The sequence below is a fragment of the Rhinopithecus bieti genome, unplaced genomic scaffold (assembly GCF_001698545.2).
Source record: "Rhinopithecus bieti isolate Rb0 unplaced genomic scaffold, ASM169854v2 scaffold_1618, whole genome shotgun sequence".
Classification (NCBI taxonomy): domain Eukaryota; kingdom Metazoa; phylum Chordata; class Mammalia; order Primates; family Cercopithecidae; genus Rhinopithecus; species Rhinopithecus bieti.
Genome location: NW_016803937.1, coordinates 1999058 through 2015487, shown reverse-complemented (window position 1 = coordinate 2015487; position 16430 = coordinate 1999058). Strand labels below are relative to the sequence as shown.

The following is a 16430-nucleotide window of genomic DNA, read 5'->3' as shown; positions in this document are numbered from 1 at the left end:
CAGCAAAGTCACAGAGGAAACAAGTGTCGTGAGGATGCAGGGAAATGGGAACCCTGGTGCACTGCTGGTGGGCATAGAAAATGGCGCAGCTGCTGTGGACAAGAGCTGGGCAGTTCCTCAAAACATGAAACACAGAGTAACATATGATCCAGCAATTCCGCTCATTTCCTCAAAACATGAAACATGGAGTAACATATGATCCAGCAATTCTGCTTAGTTCCTCAAAACACGAAACATGGAGTAACATATGATCCAGCAATTCTGCTCAGTTCCTCAAAACATGAAACATGGAGTAACATATGATCCAGCAATTCTCCTCCCAGGCGTACACCCCAGAGAAATGCAAACCTCTGTCCACACAAACACTTGCATGCAAATGTTCATAACCATATTATTCACAAAGTAGAATCACCGAAAAACAGAAACCACGCAAAATTCAACCATCAAAAGAAATGACGTACTGACATACGCCTCAACATGGATGAAGCGTGATGCCAAGTGAAAGAAGGCAGTCATAAAAGACCACTCATCGGATGACAGCATTGAGATGAAATGTCCCAGAACAGGCAAATCCAGAGACAGAAAGTAGATCAGAAGTCACCAGGGGTTGGGGGAGACGGGAAGGAGTGACTGCTTAATGGTATGGGACTTTTTGCGGTGAATGTTCTAGAATGAACAGTGATGGTTGCACAACACTGTAAATATATTAAAAACCACTGAATTGTATACTCTAAAAGAGTGAATTTTATGACATGTAAAAGAGATCTCAGATTTTAAAATTCAATTCACATACACAATGTTCTGCTACTTAAAGTGAGACCCACCTGACACAGGTGCTGAAACCATTTTCGGACCCTTGTCCAGTGGATCTGCTGTCCCTGAAGAGACACTCGGAAATGGCTGCCCTCCCCCAGGGACACGGAGATGGGGACAAGTCCCCCCTTAATGAAGGGAAATCAGAGGATATCATTTAAGAGGTGGCCAGTTTAGAGTTTCACGAATAACATTTATTGACCACATTCATAACAGAATCTCACCCACATTCATATGAACTTCGCTACAACCAAGAATCACCTGATGAGAAATAATTTGGGTTGAATCCTGGGTGTGGATTCTGTTCTATGAGAAAACAGCGGCTGTCACAGACGCCTCCTGATTGGAGGACTCTCGTTAAAGATCTTGATTGTGACATATTTTTGTGGATATTCTTGACAGTAGCTGAAGATTCCAGCTTCAAACCCCAAAAAACTGGCTGGAAAGCAAAGAGAGAGACAGTTACTAGGACCCGGCCCCAGGCTGAGACCAGCTGCCCTCAGCATGCCCTTGGGGAACCTCCAGGAGTGGAAGGCAGAGGCACCCCATGGTGCACAGGGCTGGAGGAATCTCAGGCAGGGAAGGGGTGCGGGGATGAGGGGTGGGGTGTAGTCCTGGCCACATCACTTTCCAGCTGTGGGACCAGGGCAAGGCATTCCACCTCTGAGTGCCCACTCCTTCTGAAAAGGGATGATAATGCTGGCTTTGCAGAACTGTAAAGGGAACAGGTGAAATGAAGGCAGGTCTCGCCCTGCTCTTGGGGGCTCCGTGCCGAGAGATCCTAAGTCCACTCTCTACCCCCACCCCCAGCTGCTGCAGCACATCTCTCCAGGCCAGCAGACCAGCAGCCAAGGCTTCTCCTGAGATAAGCTGGGTGTGTGGCTTGCGGCACCTCACAGGGCACCCACACATCCCAGCCAGACAAGCTGTGCCCTCCCCTGGGATGCTGGTTGGTGCCTGCTCCGCTGCCCTGGGATCTTGGCTCAGAAGCAGACACCTGCTATGGAAGCGTACGAACCACCAACACCACAGAGTGAGTGGTTCCTGGGTCTTTCTAGACAAGCTGTTGATAAGGACGAGAAAAGATGGGAGCCTCCAAGTGCCAGGATTTGGGGGCTGGAAAAACAGGAAGCTGCACCGACATGCAGGTGGGTATCCACCTGGACTGCACTTCTGGGGAGCTTCAAAACAAAAGCATGCCCAGGCCCTCCCCAGAACAGTTACTCCAAATCTCTAGATGAAGCTCAGGCATCTTTCTCTTTTTCTTCCCCTCTCCTTCCTTCTGTTCCTTCCATCTTACCAGGTAATTTGAGCTTGAGGCCAGGGTTCAGCAATTCCCTTTTGGGTTCCCTGACCATCTACTGAACATTGATCCTTTAAAATTGTTTCTTAAATTTCTTTGAGAGATAAGATCTTGCTCTGCTGCCCAGGCTAGAGTGTACTGACACAATCTGCTCACTGCAACTGCAAACTCCTGGGCTCAAGCAATCTTTCCACCTCATTCTCCCAAGTAGCTGGGACCACAGCACCACACTCAGCTAATTTTTTAATTTTGTATGGAGATGGGGTCTTGCTATATTGCCCAAGCTGGTCTTGAACTCCTGGGCTCAAGTGATCCTCCCACCTTGGGCTCAAGCAATCTTCCCACCTCATTCTCCCAAGTAGCTGGGACCACAGCATTACACTCAGCTAATTTTTTAATTTTGTATGGAGATGGGGGTCTTGCTATGTTGCCCAAGCTTGTCTTGAACTCCTGGGCTCAAGTGATCCTCCCACCTTAGCCTCCCAAAGTGCTGGGATCCAGGTGTAGGCCACCACACCTTGCCCATCCTTTAAGGTTGGGATCCAGGTGTGGGCTACAGCACCCGGCCTCACCCATCCTTTAAGACTGGGATCCAGGTGTGGGCCACAGCACCCAGCCTCGCCCATCCTTGAAGGCCAGGTGTTCTTCTTTGCTCCTCCCAGTGTGGGTACAAAGGAGTCAAACAAAATGTGATCAACAAGTTGCCAAACATAAAAAGAAAGATAAATCCGCAAGAAAAACGACAAAGAAGGAAAGCTCTCACTGTTGCCCAGGTACTGCTCATGCTCGGAGACCACGCAGAGCTCACTGTACCCACTCCCAGCCCCCTTCCCCATGCATGGCCTGGAAAGGCTGGCGCCCAGGCCCACAAGAGACCCATACCTGATGCACATTACCTGATGCACATCACAGCCTCAACTGTGACTGCCCAGGGAGCGGGAGGTAATGTCTAACTCTATGAGAACGGATAACCCAAAAAACAGGGGAGGGGCTCCCACTCCCAGCCGTGGCAGAGTGACCAAGACCGGGCTAAGCTCCTGCTGTGAACAACTAGAAAATAGGGCAGGACACCTGGCAGCTATCTGCAGACACTGCACATTTTGAATCTTCCTCTTCCAATTGTGTGGAGGAGACAAGGAGCAAACAAGTAAATGCATGTAAATTCGATTGTGTGTGCACGTTTGTTCACAGGTCTCCTCGTCCATGCAGTGTGATGCAGGCCTCCAGGCAGGAAGGAGCTGCACTGGGCAATGATGGGGAGGAGGAGGGGAAGGCAGGCTTTGCGGAGGAGCCACTGCCTAGGCCGAGAGTAAATGGGGAGGAGGAAGCAACTGTTCCCCGAAGCCCTGCTGCGGCCTGGGGAGTGGCCCTGGAGGCTTCCTTGGGGAGGGATCCCAGCAGAAAGCCATGGCTGTGAGCAGCAAGAGTGCCAGGGGCAAAACTCGAAGCCTGGGTGAGGGTAGGGACTAGAAAACAGGGAAAGGGGCTTTCTAGTATGGAGCCTGGCAGCTGGGGTTCAAGCTGGGTACAGGCAGGAGGTCCCCATACCTGAGGGGGTACTCAGAGCTCAGAGGCTGAAGGGCGAGTGGCTGTTAAGATGCATCATCAACCCCAACATAACAATGGAACTGTATGGAAATTGGGACCCGTGTCCTTCTGGGAGTAGGGCCATTTTAGAACTTGGGAACAGAGAAGGGGTAGAAGTGCCCCATGAGGCCCCGCCGCCCCACGAGGCCCCCGCCGCCTCCAGGCTGCCCTGGCATCTCTAGGTGAGGCGGGGCAGGGCCTGCGCTGTGCAGACCGCCACAGGACACACTCACAGCGCCCCGCCTCGGCCGCCTGTCAAGTTAACCTCTGCCCCCAACTCTCCCATGGTCACCAAGCGTCCCTCAGGTGGACATCACCATGCCAGGGCCACCCGCTGTCCCCCATTCCCCACTTGCTCACCGAATGGCCACAATGACCCTCGGGATGGCCTGGAGGAGGGTCAGGAGGGCAAGGCGCAGCAGACACACTGGGGGAGCCAGTAGCTTGTCCTGGTCGGGGGCCCGGAGCTGCTGGCACTTGGGCAGCAGGTGCGCGTCACCACAGATCCGCCAGCAGTTGTGCCAGGAGCATGCATCCAGCGGGGGTGCTAGGCACAGAAAAGGTGGGATGAGGACAGGGCGTGTTCCCCAGGACTCTGTGAGCCACAAGGAGGCTGCAATACCAGCCCCAGAGCCTCTGGGAAATGGGGACTTCCAGGGCCCAGCCACAGCCCCGGGGTGGGGACACTGATCCGGAGCTCACGAGATAAAGGCCATCTTGGGGGTTTATGATTTCCTGGGTAACACCGGCCTTGGGGCTGTTTTTCAAGAGGCTTTCTCTTTTAGAACCGCACATGGAACACGTACAACGTCTAACTAGGACTTGCTTCCAAAGCATCTTTTTTGGAACGGGAGTGGGTGGTGAAGATCAGAGGAACCACACTGGATAATGACTGGAGCCGAATGATGGGCACGTGGGGCTGATTTAAGCCAATCTCCACTTCGGGGAGTATTTGAAATTTTCCATAATAAAATTTTAAGGAAAGCCACAAGCACAGACAGAATTCCGGCATTTCCATTTCCTTGACGCTCTTCAGCACTTTCCACACGGGGTCTGGTCAGCACGTGATCCTCCGGATACCAGAGTTTGTTTTCATTTTTTATTACACTGTTAATATGCTACTAATATAAAATATATACTAATTATATTAATGTAAATATCATAAATATGCTTTCCTTATGAAAATTATGGCACAAAACATAGAGGAGAAAAGCATCTAAGTCTGTCTTTACAAGAAAAAATGTAAGATCAGAAATGTGAACTTTCTTGTTAAAATGGAAATCAGTCAGATTTGAGGCCAAAGAAAATGCCTCACAGTTTTAAATCACTCCCTACTTGAGGCCAAAGGGGAGAGCGATCGTAATTCTCTTGGCAGCAATGAGGCCTGCTCTCTTAATTCCGCTGGGAAATCTTCTGGCATGAATGGGTTTGAGGCTTGAAGCATTACTTATATAAGTCACTTAAACTGCAGAGCAATGATTGCAGTAAAAATTAATGCTGTTTTTATTTTAAGTATCAGATACCAGATGATGCATGTCAACTAAGCTTTTAGCTTTTCTTAAAAGATGCAAAGTTTTCAAAGCCAAAATATTTGATAAAATAAACCCAAAAATGGGTGATTATACGGTTCGAAGAGCCATAAGAGGTGAGCGGTTGGTTGGTGATTATTTGTTTCCCAAGCATTCCCCGACCCCTGCCTCTGGGGGTCCCATTCAAATCACTCACCTTTTCCAGGGACCCCAACCCCATTCATAGATTTACTCATTCATACATTCCATCAAAGCAAACCCACTGCAAAGAGTCGCCGCACCAAGGGAAGGACGTGATGCCAACCCAGAAAACACAGACACGACAGCCCTTCGCATCGGGAAACACCTTCAAGATCAAGTCCAGCCCACTCCTTTTAGAGACAAAGAAAGTCATGGTGGGGGTGGAGGTCCTGATCTCCCCATATACTATGTCATGAGAGCAGAAATACACATATGTGCCAGGTCACAGACAGATCAATCTACACACCAGGTCACAGACACACAAATACATAAATATACTTAACTACAAATACATAAGGGGACTGCAAAAAGTTTGTAGAAGATGGAATTAAAAAATAAAAATAGGCCAGGCACAGTGGCTCACGCCTGTCATCCCAGCACTTTGGAAGGCTAAGGCAGGTGGATCACCTGAGGTCAGGAGTTCAAGACCAGCCTGGTAGATGGTGAAACCCCATCTCTAATAAAAATACAAAAATCAGCTGGGTGTAGTGGTACGCTCCTATAGTCCCAGCTACTCAGGAGGCTGAGGCAGGAGAATCGCTCGAACCCAGGAGGTGGAGGTTGCAGTGAGCTGAGATCACGCCATTGCACTCCAGCCTGGATGACAGAATGATACTCTATCCCAAAACAAAATAAAAATAAAAAAATAAAAAATATCAAGTTTGTTTCTCAACATAAGCTCCACAAGGTCAAGATACTTTTGTCAGTGATGACACCAGCCGTTTAGTCCATCTTGAAAGAGCTGAGGGTCCTGGGAATTTAAACACATCAATGCAGTCTTTTATTACATTATTAACTGAAGAAAATGGGTGCCCTTTAAAGATTTTTTAAGATTAGAAAACAAAGAAGACAGAAAGAGCCAAATCAGGACTGTAATTTGGCTGTAAGGTGGACGCCTAATAATTTCCCATCAAAACTCTCACAAAGTTGCCCTCGTTTGACAAGAGCAATGAGCGGGAGCCTTGCTATAGTAGAGAGGGATGCTGGTGGAGCTTTCCAGAGTGTTTTTCTGCTAGAGCTTTGGCTAACTTCCTCAAAACACTCCCATAATAAGCAGATGTTGGCCGGACACAGTGGTTCATGCCTGTAATCCCAGCACTTTGGGAGGCCAAGGTGGGTGGATTACCTGAGGTCAGGAGTTCGAGACCAGCCTGACCAACATGGTGAAACACCGTCTCTATTAAAATACAAAAATTAGCCAGGGGTGGTGGTGCACGCCTGTAATCCCAGCTACGCGGGAGGCTGAGGAAGGAGAATCACTTGAACCCAGGAGGCAGAAGTTGTGGTGAGCCCAGATTGTGCCACTGCACTCTAGCCTGGGCGACAGAGCGAGACTACATTTCAGTCAGTTAATCAATCAATCAATCAATAAGCAGATGTTATCATTCTTTGGTCCTCCAGAAAGTCAACCAGCAAAATGCCTTGAGCATCCCAAAAAACTGTTGCCATGACCTTTGCTCTTGTCCCATCCACTCTTACCATGATGGGACCATGTTCAGCCTTCGACAGCCATTGCTTTGGTTGTGCTTTGTCTTCAGGATGGTACTGGTGAAGCCCTGTTTCATCTCCTGCTACAATTCTTCAAAGAAATGTTTTAGGATCTTGATCCCACTTCTTTAAAATTTCCACTGAAAGTTCTGTTCTTGTCTGCAGCTGATCTGAACACAATGGGTTTGGTGCCCTCGGCGTGGAAGCTTTGCTCAACTTTGATTCTGCAGTCAGAACTGTGTAAGCTGAGCCAGTTGAGATGTCTGTGATGTTGGCTAGTGTTTCTGCTGGTAATCCTCAGTCCTCTTTATTTGGGGCATGAACAAGATGAATGTTTTTTCTCACAAACTGATGTGGATGGGCTGGCGCTGCAGGCTGCACCTTCAACATCACCTCATCCCTTCTTACATGAGTCACTCATCTGGAAACTGCTGTTCTGTGGTGCATTGTCACCATAAACTTGTCATAAAATATCAATGACTTTACCATTGTTCCACCCAAACTTCACCGTAAAGATGATGTTTGTTCTGCCTTTAATTTTAGCAGAATTCATGTCACTCTGACAGGGACTCTTTTTAAACTGATGTCTTCTCCTTCTCAGCACCTCAAACTAGATCCTGTTCAGGTATGTTATAATAAGTTCATATGAGTTTAGTTTGGTGCAAAAAAAATTGAAATCCATACATTGTTTCATTGCTTTTTTTTTATTATATGCATTTTCTTTTTCTTTTCTTTTCTTTTTTTTTTTTTTTTTTGGAGACAGAGTCTTACTCTGTTGCCCAGGCTGGAGTGCAATGGTGTGATCTCAGCTCACTGCAACCTCTGCCTCCCGGGTTCAAGCAATTCTCATGCCTCAGCCTCCCAAGTAGCTGGGACTACAGATATGTGCCACCACGCCCAGCTAACTTTTTGTATTTTAGTAGAGACAAGGTTTCACTATGTTGCCCAGGCTGGTTTCAAACTCCTGAACTCAGGCAATTCAGTCTCCTCAGCCTCCCAAAGTGCTGGGATTACAGGCGTGAGCCACTGCACCTGGTATGTTATATCCATTTCCCATAAACTTTTTCAAGGCCCCTCATATGAATACATATTGTATTGAGAATACATGAATGTGAGTATATACTATGACTATCATGAACATGTGAATGTATATACACCAGGTCACAAACGTATGAATGTATGAGCATACTATGTAATGAATAGATACGTAAGTTTTGTGCTTTGAATATACAATGTACCATGAATATATGAATGTATGAGTATATAATAGGATATATATAGGAATATGTACTACGTCATAAATATATATACACACACATACTCTGTCATAAATTATAGAAGATTAGAGCTTAATAAAACCACTTTAGGTCTCATCTAAGCCCAGGCTGGGAGTTGGCTTCATCCGGAGAGCCGCTACTGGTAGATGGGTAGGGCCTGCCTGTAGAGCAGAGGTTTCTCTGGACTCACTGGGGGAAGGTAGTGGGTGACCAGGGATAGCTCTTGAGCAGGGGAGGGGAAGCCACATGCATGTCACTGTTACACTGTGGGCAGGTGTCTGGGGATGAGAGGCTCCCCCACACACACACCATGATGCTCACGAACCCCGCCTTTCTGGGGAGGGGGATGACATGAGACACACGCACACTGGAGTTACCTTGGATGCCTTTCCAACTCTCCTGCCTCCTGACCATCTAAAAGACAAGAATGGAGGCAAGCAGTCAGCCTGGTGACCCTCCAAGGGGGAGAGCCTGGTGATTGGGACTCCAAACCTCCAGGAGGGGTGCTGGCTGCCTCAAGATAGAAGCCCTGGGCTCCTCCTTATGAGGCCTGCGGGCTCTTTTCTCTGAGGACAGCCTGCCACCCAATGATGGAAAACCAGCAACTGGAAGTCAGGGGGAAGGAAGGAAGCTCTTGTCTACCACCCAGGACACAGAGAAAGCAGGGGAGTGAGAGGCCCAGGGGGCTAGGAAGAGGCCTGCTGCCGCTGCCCAGAACTAGCGCTGTGCAGACAGCCAGCAAGAGCAGAGAGGACAGGCCATCTGGTGGTGGTCCATCCTGGGCACCCTCCTTCTCACCTCCCTTTATGCAGCCAGGGTCAGAAGAGAGAGTCAGAGGAGGGGCCGGGCCAGGGAAGGGAGGTGGTGTGAGAAGGAGGAGGCAGGGAGGTGAGAGAGGTCGAGGAGAATGCAGAGTGGGAGGAAGAGAGGCAGGAAAGCAGCAGCAGCAGCAGCAGCAGCAGCAGTGAGGGCCAGAACAATCACGCCTCTGCAGAGAGCAGCGTGGCCCTGCCCTTCCAGTGCCAAATGGGAGACTGAGCCGGCCTCCCTGAGCCACATCTGCCCTCTGTGCTCCCAAGCCCATGGCCACAACTGCCAGGGAATCTTCTCTGGACACCAGCAGAGGCCTCTGTGGAAGCAGAGCCCAGGTACCCATCTTCCCCTTCTTCCTCCCGTCTCCCCTTTTCCCGGCCCCCACCTCACTCTTCAGTCCTCACTGCAGTGTGCGCCTCCTCCTTACCTGCTGCTGAGACCTCAGAACCTGGGGCACCCAGTAGGGCATCACTGCCTGGTCCCTAGGCATCGGGAGGCGGCCCCCAAAGCGATGGCATAGGCAGGGGCACATCTTGGTGGTTTGGGGGATATAAAACTGAACCATCTTTTGACTCTAACAGAGAGGATGGGAGGAGAAGGTTGAGAAAGGGATGGAGCCACTCCTGCCCCAGCGACTCCCTGATGGAGCCACTCCCCAGAAGACTCCTGGCTCGGTCTTAGTATCAGGGCAGGCCCTGGAGAACTGTTCCCACCCACAAGCACACCCAACCAACCACTCCAGATAAGGGACTGTGGTCTACCGTCTACAACATGCCCACTGTTGGGAGACATGGGACCTCCGTGGCACACCTGGCTTCCCTACCCCCCGTCTGCACCTGTGCCCTGGCAGAGCACGCAGGTTGGTATTGGGAGACCTGGCTCTGTCCTGGCCTGGTGGTCTCCAGCTGGAGCCCTTGGGCACGACACTTAGCATCCCTGTGCCTCGGTGCTCTCAGCTATAAAGAGGGCTCTGCTGGCATCCTAACAAAGTCTATCAGGCTCTAAAATAGACAGCCTTTGATGCGGCAATTCCACTTGCAGGAACGTTTCTTATGAGGATGCTTTCACATCTGCAAAGTTACTATGCACAGAAATATTCGCTGCACCATGATCAGGAGTGACTGGTCAGCCTGAATGTCTTTTAGTAAGAGACAATAAATGACAGACATCGGGCAATAGGGTATAGGCCACCTTGGGAAGAATGGAACAGAGCTGTCTGGACTGACATGGAATAAACTCTGAGACAGGATGTAAAGTAAGGAAAATGCAGCACTGTGAGTTCAGTACACTACCATTTGCATTTTTCAAAAAAGAATGTGTACGCAATCGTATGTATGTGAATTATAGCAAATTACACTCTTGCCTCAGTTCCTCACCCTCCCTACAGCCCACCCTTGGCACTGTGACCCTGCAGCCTCTCCAGCGGAAAGAACAGGGTAGTCCCACCTCTCAGCTATGGGTTCAACCAGGCATATGGTTTGGGCAACAGGATGAGGAGGAGGTTACAGCAGGAGGAGGAGTTACAACCCTGAACGTAGTGGTAGGGGCTATCAGACATGGGGGGGAAGGCCGGGAGCAGTGACTCATGCCAGTAATCCCAGCATTTTGGGAGGCCAAGGCAGGTGGATCACTTAAGGTCAGGAGTTCGAGACCAGACTGGTTAATATAGTGAAACCCCATCTCTACTAAAAATACAAAAATTAGCCGGGAGTGGTGGCAGGCATCTGTAATCCCAGCTACCTGGGAGACTAAGGCAAGATAATCACTTGAACCTGGGAGACGAAGGTTGTAGTGAGCCAAAATCATGCCACTGCATTCCAGCCTGGGCAGCAGAGTGAGACTCCATCTCAAAAAAAAAAAGAAAAGAAAAAGAAAAGAAAAGAAAACTGAATGCCATCCCTCATAAACAGGATAAGAATGTCTCCTCACTGCTCTATTCAACACTGTAGTGAAAGGTCTAGCCAGTGTATCAAGCAAGAAAAACAAAAGTCTCCAAATTGAAAAGGGAGAAAGAAAGCCATTTCTACTTGCAGATGACACAATCATCTATGTAGAATATCTGATGGAATCCACAAAAAGAGCTACTAGAATAAATAGGCTTAGCAATATTGCAGAATACAAGAACAACAGACAAAAATCAGTTGTACTTCTAAATACCAGCAATGCAAAGTCATACATTGAAATTCAAAAACAATGTCATCAAAATTATGAAATACTTACAGGTAAATCTGCCAAAAAAAAAGTATAAAGCCTATATAATAAAAGTTGCAAAACATTTCTGGGAAATATTAAAGAAAACCTAAATAAATGTAGAAATGTATCATGTTTATGGGTCAAAAGACTCAATATTTTTCACAAGACAATTCTCTTCAAACTGATCTACAAAGCCCATACAGTGCCAATCAAAATCCCAGTAGGGTGCTTTTGTAGAAATTGACAAACTGATTGTAAAATTCACATGGAAATGCAAAATATATATATATATATAGCCAACTCTGAAAAACAAAGTTTGAAAATGAGCCCTACTTGATTTCCAGACATTATAAAATCAAGACACAATAACCAAGACAGTGTAGTATTAGCATAAAGATAGACAATTAGATCAGAAGAGGGTTCAGAAATAAATTCATACATTTATGAACAACTGTCTTAGTCCACTTGTGTGGCTATAAAGGAATAGCTGAGGCAGTGTATTTTATTAAGAAAAGAGGCTTGGCCAGGTGTGGTGGTGGCTCATGCCTGTAATCCCAGCACTTTGGGAGGCCAAGGCAGGTGGATCACTTGAAGTCAGAAGTTTGAGACTAGCCTGGACAACATGGCGAAACCCCATCTCTACTAAAAATATAAAAATTAGCTGGGCATGGTGGCGAGTGCCTGTAATCCCAACTACTCAGGGGTCTGAGGTAGGAGGCAGGGGAATCACTTGAACCTGGGAGGCGGAGGTTGCAGTGAGCTGAAATCAATCATGCCACTGCACTCCAGTGTGGACGACAGAGCAAGACTCCGTCTCAACAAAAAAACGAAAAAGAAAAGAAAAGAGGTTTATCTGGTTCACGATTCTGATGGCTGGAAAGTTCAAGATTGGGAGTCTGCTTCCTCTCATGGTGGAAGGTGAAGGGGAGCCCACATACGTTGAGCTCACATACGAGAGAGGAAGCCAGAAAGAGGGGAGGATATGCCAGGCTCTTTTTAACAACCAGCTCTCTTGGGAACTAGTAGAGAGAGAACTGAGTCACTACCATAAGGACAGCACCAATCTATCCAGGAGGGACCTGCCCCCCATGACCCGAATACCTCCAACACTGGGGATCCCTAGCTCCAACACTGGAGATCAAATTTTATCATGAGGTTTGAGGGGACAGACATCTAAACTACAGCAACAACTAATCTTTGACAAAGGTATAAAGGCGGGTCAGTAGAGAAAATACAGCCCTTACAACAGATGGTGTTAGAAAAATTAGACTGTCATATGCAAACAAACCCAATTCAAGGCTGGGCACGGTGGCTCATGCCTGTAATCCCAGCACTTTGGGAGGCTGAGGTGGGCGGATCACCTGAGATCATGAGTTCAAGATCAGCCTGGCCAACATGGTGAAACCCTGTCTCTACTAAAAATACAAAAAATTAGCCAGGCATGGTGGTGTGTGCTTGTAGTCCCAGCTACTTGGGAGGCTGAGGCAGAAGAGTCGCTTGAATCTGGGAGGTGGAGGTAGAAGTAGAAACAACCCAAATGTCCTTCTGGGTGAGTGAATAAACTGTGATCTATTCATATAATGCCGCATTACTCAGTAATAAAAAGAATGACCAAGATCATGCCCCTGCACTCCAGCCTGGGCGAAACAGCAAGACTCCATCTCCAAAAAAAAAAAAATTCAATCCATACCTCACACCATATACAAAAATTAACTCAAAACAGATCACAGAAATAAACATAAAATTATAAAACTTCTAAAAGAAAACATAAGAAAAAACCTTTTCTGATCTCTGGCTCAGCAAAGATCCGCTAGCTACGACACCTGAAGCATGATCCACTGCTGTGCTAGGGATAGGCACACCTAGACAAGATCCAGAAAACATGGAATTGAAGTTTTACCAAAAGATAAAACTTCTCTCTCTGAAAGATACTGATAAGAGAATAAAAAGACAAGCCAGGTCAGGCGTGGTGGCTTGCACCCTGATCCCAGCACACTGGGAGGCCGACACAGGTGGATCACTTGAGCCCAGGAGTTTGAGAACCGCCAGGGCAACAAAGTGAAACCACATCTCCATAAAAAATAAACAAAATTAGCCTTGTATGGTGGTGCACACCTGTGGTCCCAGTTACTTGAAGGGCTGAGGCGGGAGGATTGCTTGAGCTGGGGAGTTCAAGTTTGTAGTGAGCCAAGATTGTGCACTCCATTCTGGGCAACAGAGTGAGACCCAGTCTCAGAAAAGAAAAAAAAAAAGATAGGCCAAAGACATGGAAAGATATTTAAAAATTGAATCTCAGATCAATATGCTGTATCTAGAATATATAAAGAACTATCAAAACTCAGTAATTTAAAAAAGCAATTCTTATAAAGGGGCAAAACAATTAAACAGATGCTTCATCGAGTAAGACATCAGATGTCAAAAGCACATGAAGAGATCCTTGACATCACCAATTATGACGGGTATACAAATGAAAACTCTAATGAGATAGACACCTATTAAGACGGCTCAAATTAAAAAGATCAGCCAAACCAAGTGTTGGTGACAATGTGGAGGAATTGGAACTTTAGATACTGCTGGTAGAAATGTAAAATGGTGGAAAACAGTCAACAGACTTCTTTTTTAAAGTTAAATATACACCTACCATATGATTCAGAAATTCCACTCCTTGGTATTTACCCAAGAAGAATGAAGGCATATGTGCATACAAAGCCTTATACACAAATGTTAATAGCAGCTTTGTGTGTAACACATAAGAAGTAGAAACAACCCAAATGTCCTTCTGGGTGAATGAATAAACTGTGGTCTATTCATATAATGCAGCATTACTCAGTAATAAAAAGAATGACTATTGATGCCCATGATTACGTAGAAGAATATCAAAATAATTATGCTAAGTGAAAGAAGCCAGATGAAAGAGTACACAGTCTATGACCTCATTTATATAAAATTCTCAGAAATGCAAATTAATCTACAGTGACAGAAAGCAGGTCAGTGTTTGCCTGGGGATGGCAGGGTACAGAATGTTGGGTAAAGTTACAAAGGAGCCCACGGACATGGTTAAGGGTTGTGTATATGCTCATTATCTTGATGGTGGTGGTGGGTTCAGTGGGGAATACCCATGGCAAGACTGACCACATGGTACATTTTCCACACGTGCAGTTTATCATATGCCAATCAAACCTCTAAAAGTCTAGTTTTTAGAAAAAACTTTAAACATCACAGATCCTTTTATAGTTCATAAGTATGATAATTGGGCACTCAGGCACATGTGTGACGTGTGCCTCCCTCAGGCCTTGCTACGATGTCAGCACATTACCCATCTGACATGAAAATAAATAAATACTCTCAAACTGTCTCCCTGAAATGTTAAAATATCCATTCATATAATACTTCTAATTCTGAGGGGTGACTGGTCCCCTGACATTCACCCTGGACCCTAGGTGAAGACCTCCTGCTTCAAGTCACCTACCTGCTTTCGGGGTCTCAGGGACAGAGGGACCCAGTAAGGCAGTGCTGCTTCCACCCTGGGCACAGGTAGGCGGCCCCCGAATCTGGTCTGGCACTCACAGCAAATGGCCCAGGGGCCAGGGTGCATCTGAGTAAGATCCAGAAACGACAGAACTGAGTTTGATGCTGCATTTGCAGGGATACAGGAGGCTCTCAGGCACAGTAGATACGTGCTCAGGAAGATGGTGTCCGGGGGCAGGGTCCCTGGCTCCTACTGTAGCTTGGAAAGAGGCAGGCTACCGTGGCTTGCCCTGAGGCCTCCAAGGTCATTTGGAGGGGGATCTGCCAGAGCTTGCAAACCAGGTGCGCTGGGATTCTCGGCCACTTACTGCCATGCTACAGTGAGCAAGTCTTGTGGTCCCCTCTGAAAATGGGGATGTACAAGCAGCTTTAGGGCTTATGGGCACATGAGTACTGCCTTTATGGCCATCTGTCTCACTCTGGTCTGCAAAAGCTTCCACATCCATCCCATGTGACCTTTGCAACACCCTCAGGCAGGAGAGGGGCTGCCATCACCTCCAGGGGGAGACGGAGAAGCTGATGCCCAGAGCAGGTACATTAGGTGGCCTCCTGAACTCTGAGGTGTTGTGACGGCCTGGCAGGTGTTCTGGAGGCCCAGGGATAGCTCCTGCAACCACACTTTTGTGTTTGGAGCATTCTCTCACGGGATGCAACTTCTGGACCCACATTCTCTGCTCTCCTCACCCCACAGGGGCATGTTGGGGTCAGGGCCAAGTGGCTGAGGATTTGCTTTCCTTACCGAATGACCTGGGAGGCACACTTCTTTCTTGTAGGTTTGAAATGTGCTATTCCTAGAAAAGAAGAACAGAAAAGCTTAGGGTTTGTGTAAACTAGGGGCAGGGATGCTAGGGCATAGGCCTGGGCCTGCCTTCTCAGAGACTGACTCTTTTTTTTTTTTTTTTTTTTTTTGAGGCGGAGTCTGGTCTGTCTGCCCGGATGGAGTGGCAGTGGCCGGATCTCAGCTCACTGCAAGCTCTGCCTCCTGGGTTTACGCCATTCTCCTGCTCCTTCTCCTGCTCAGCTCCCTAGTAGCTGAGTAGCTGGGACTATAGGCGCCCGCCAACCCTCGCCCGGCTAGTTTTTTTGTATTTTTAGTAGAGACGGGGTTTCACGTGTTAGCACAGGACGGTCCTCGATCTCCTGACCGTCGTGATCCGCCCGTCTCGGCCTCCAAAGTGCTGGGATTACAGGCCTGAGCCACCGCGCCCGTGGCCAGCAACTGACTCTTCTTAACAATAAAGCCCAGGGGTGGTGGGGACAGGGAAGAATCCTCTGACCCCAAGAAGAGTGAGAGGGTGACATCAGAAGCAGGTGTGTGCTTGCTCACGTGTTAATGTCTAGGGGTTCCTGGAGGCTGGCTGTCGTGGAATCTTACATTCCCAAGCCAACCAACTTCAAGCTGACTCCAGCTAAACTTGTGCTTGGACCATGAGAAAAGACGGGAGCATTCCAACCTGGTGAGAACTTTCCTAGACATGGAGCTGCCAATCACATCACCTATGATGGTTTGTCAGACACCCCCAACTTACTGAAATACTGAAGGAAAACATCGTCAAACTGTCCATTAACGAACCTCCTTCCACTATAAAAACCCAGGTGCTTTGTCTCTGGGATGACAAAGCATTTGGGGTTACACAGCCCGTGTTACTCTTCCCTGTT

The 16430-nt window shown here is 47.7% G+C and overlaps 1 protein-coding gene across 5 annotated transcripts in view; it reads right to left on the bottom strand.

Annotated features, from left to right (window-relative positions):
* Positions 1-16430, bottom strand: part of CUNH16orf95 (chromosome unknown C16orf95 homolog) — a 56816-nt gene that overhangs the window by 38246 nt on the left and 2140 nt on the right. For 2 of the 5 annotated variants that reach the window (XR_001883030.1, XR_001883031.1), the window contains exons 2-8: positions 15511-15562; positions 14713-14838; positions 9478-9624; positions 8615-8651; positions 4064-4250; positions 1075-1252; positions 825-941 (exon numbers count right to left, since the gene is read on the bottom strand). Coding sequence is in view for 3 of the 5 variants with exons in the window: in XM_017860363.1 (XP_017715852.1) it covers positions 1234-1252; positions 4064-4250; positions 8615-8651; positions 9478-9624; positions 14713-14838; positions 15511-15562 (568 nt within the window). In the remaining 2 variants the exon portion in view is untranslated. Of the gene's footprint in view, positions 1-824; positions 942-969; positions 1253-4063; positions 4251-8614; positions 8652-9477; positions 9625-14712; positions 14839-15510; positions 15563-16430 lie in introns of those variants that run through there. The other 3 variants (XM_017860363.1, XM_017860373.1, XM_017860382.1) reach the window with 3 other exon arrangements.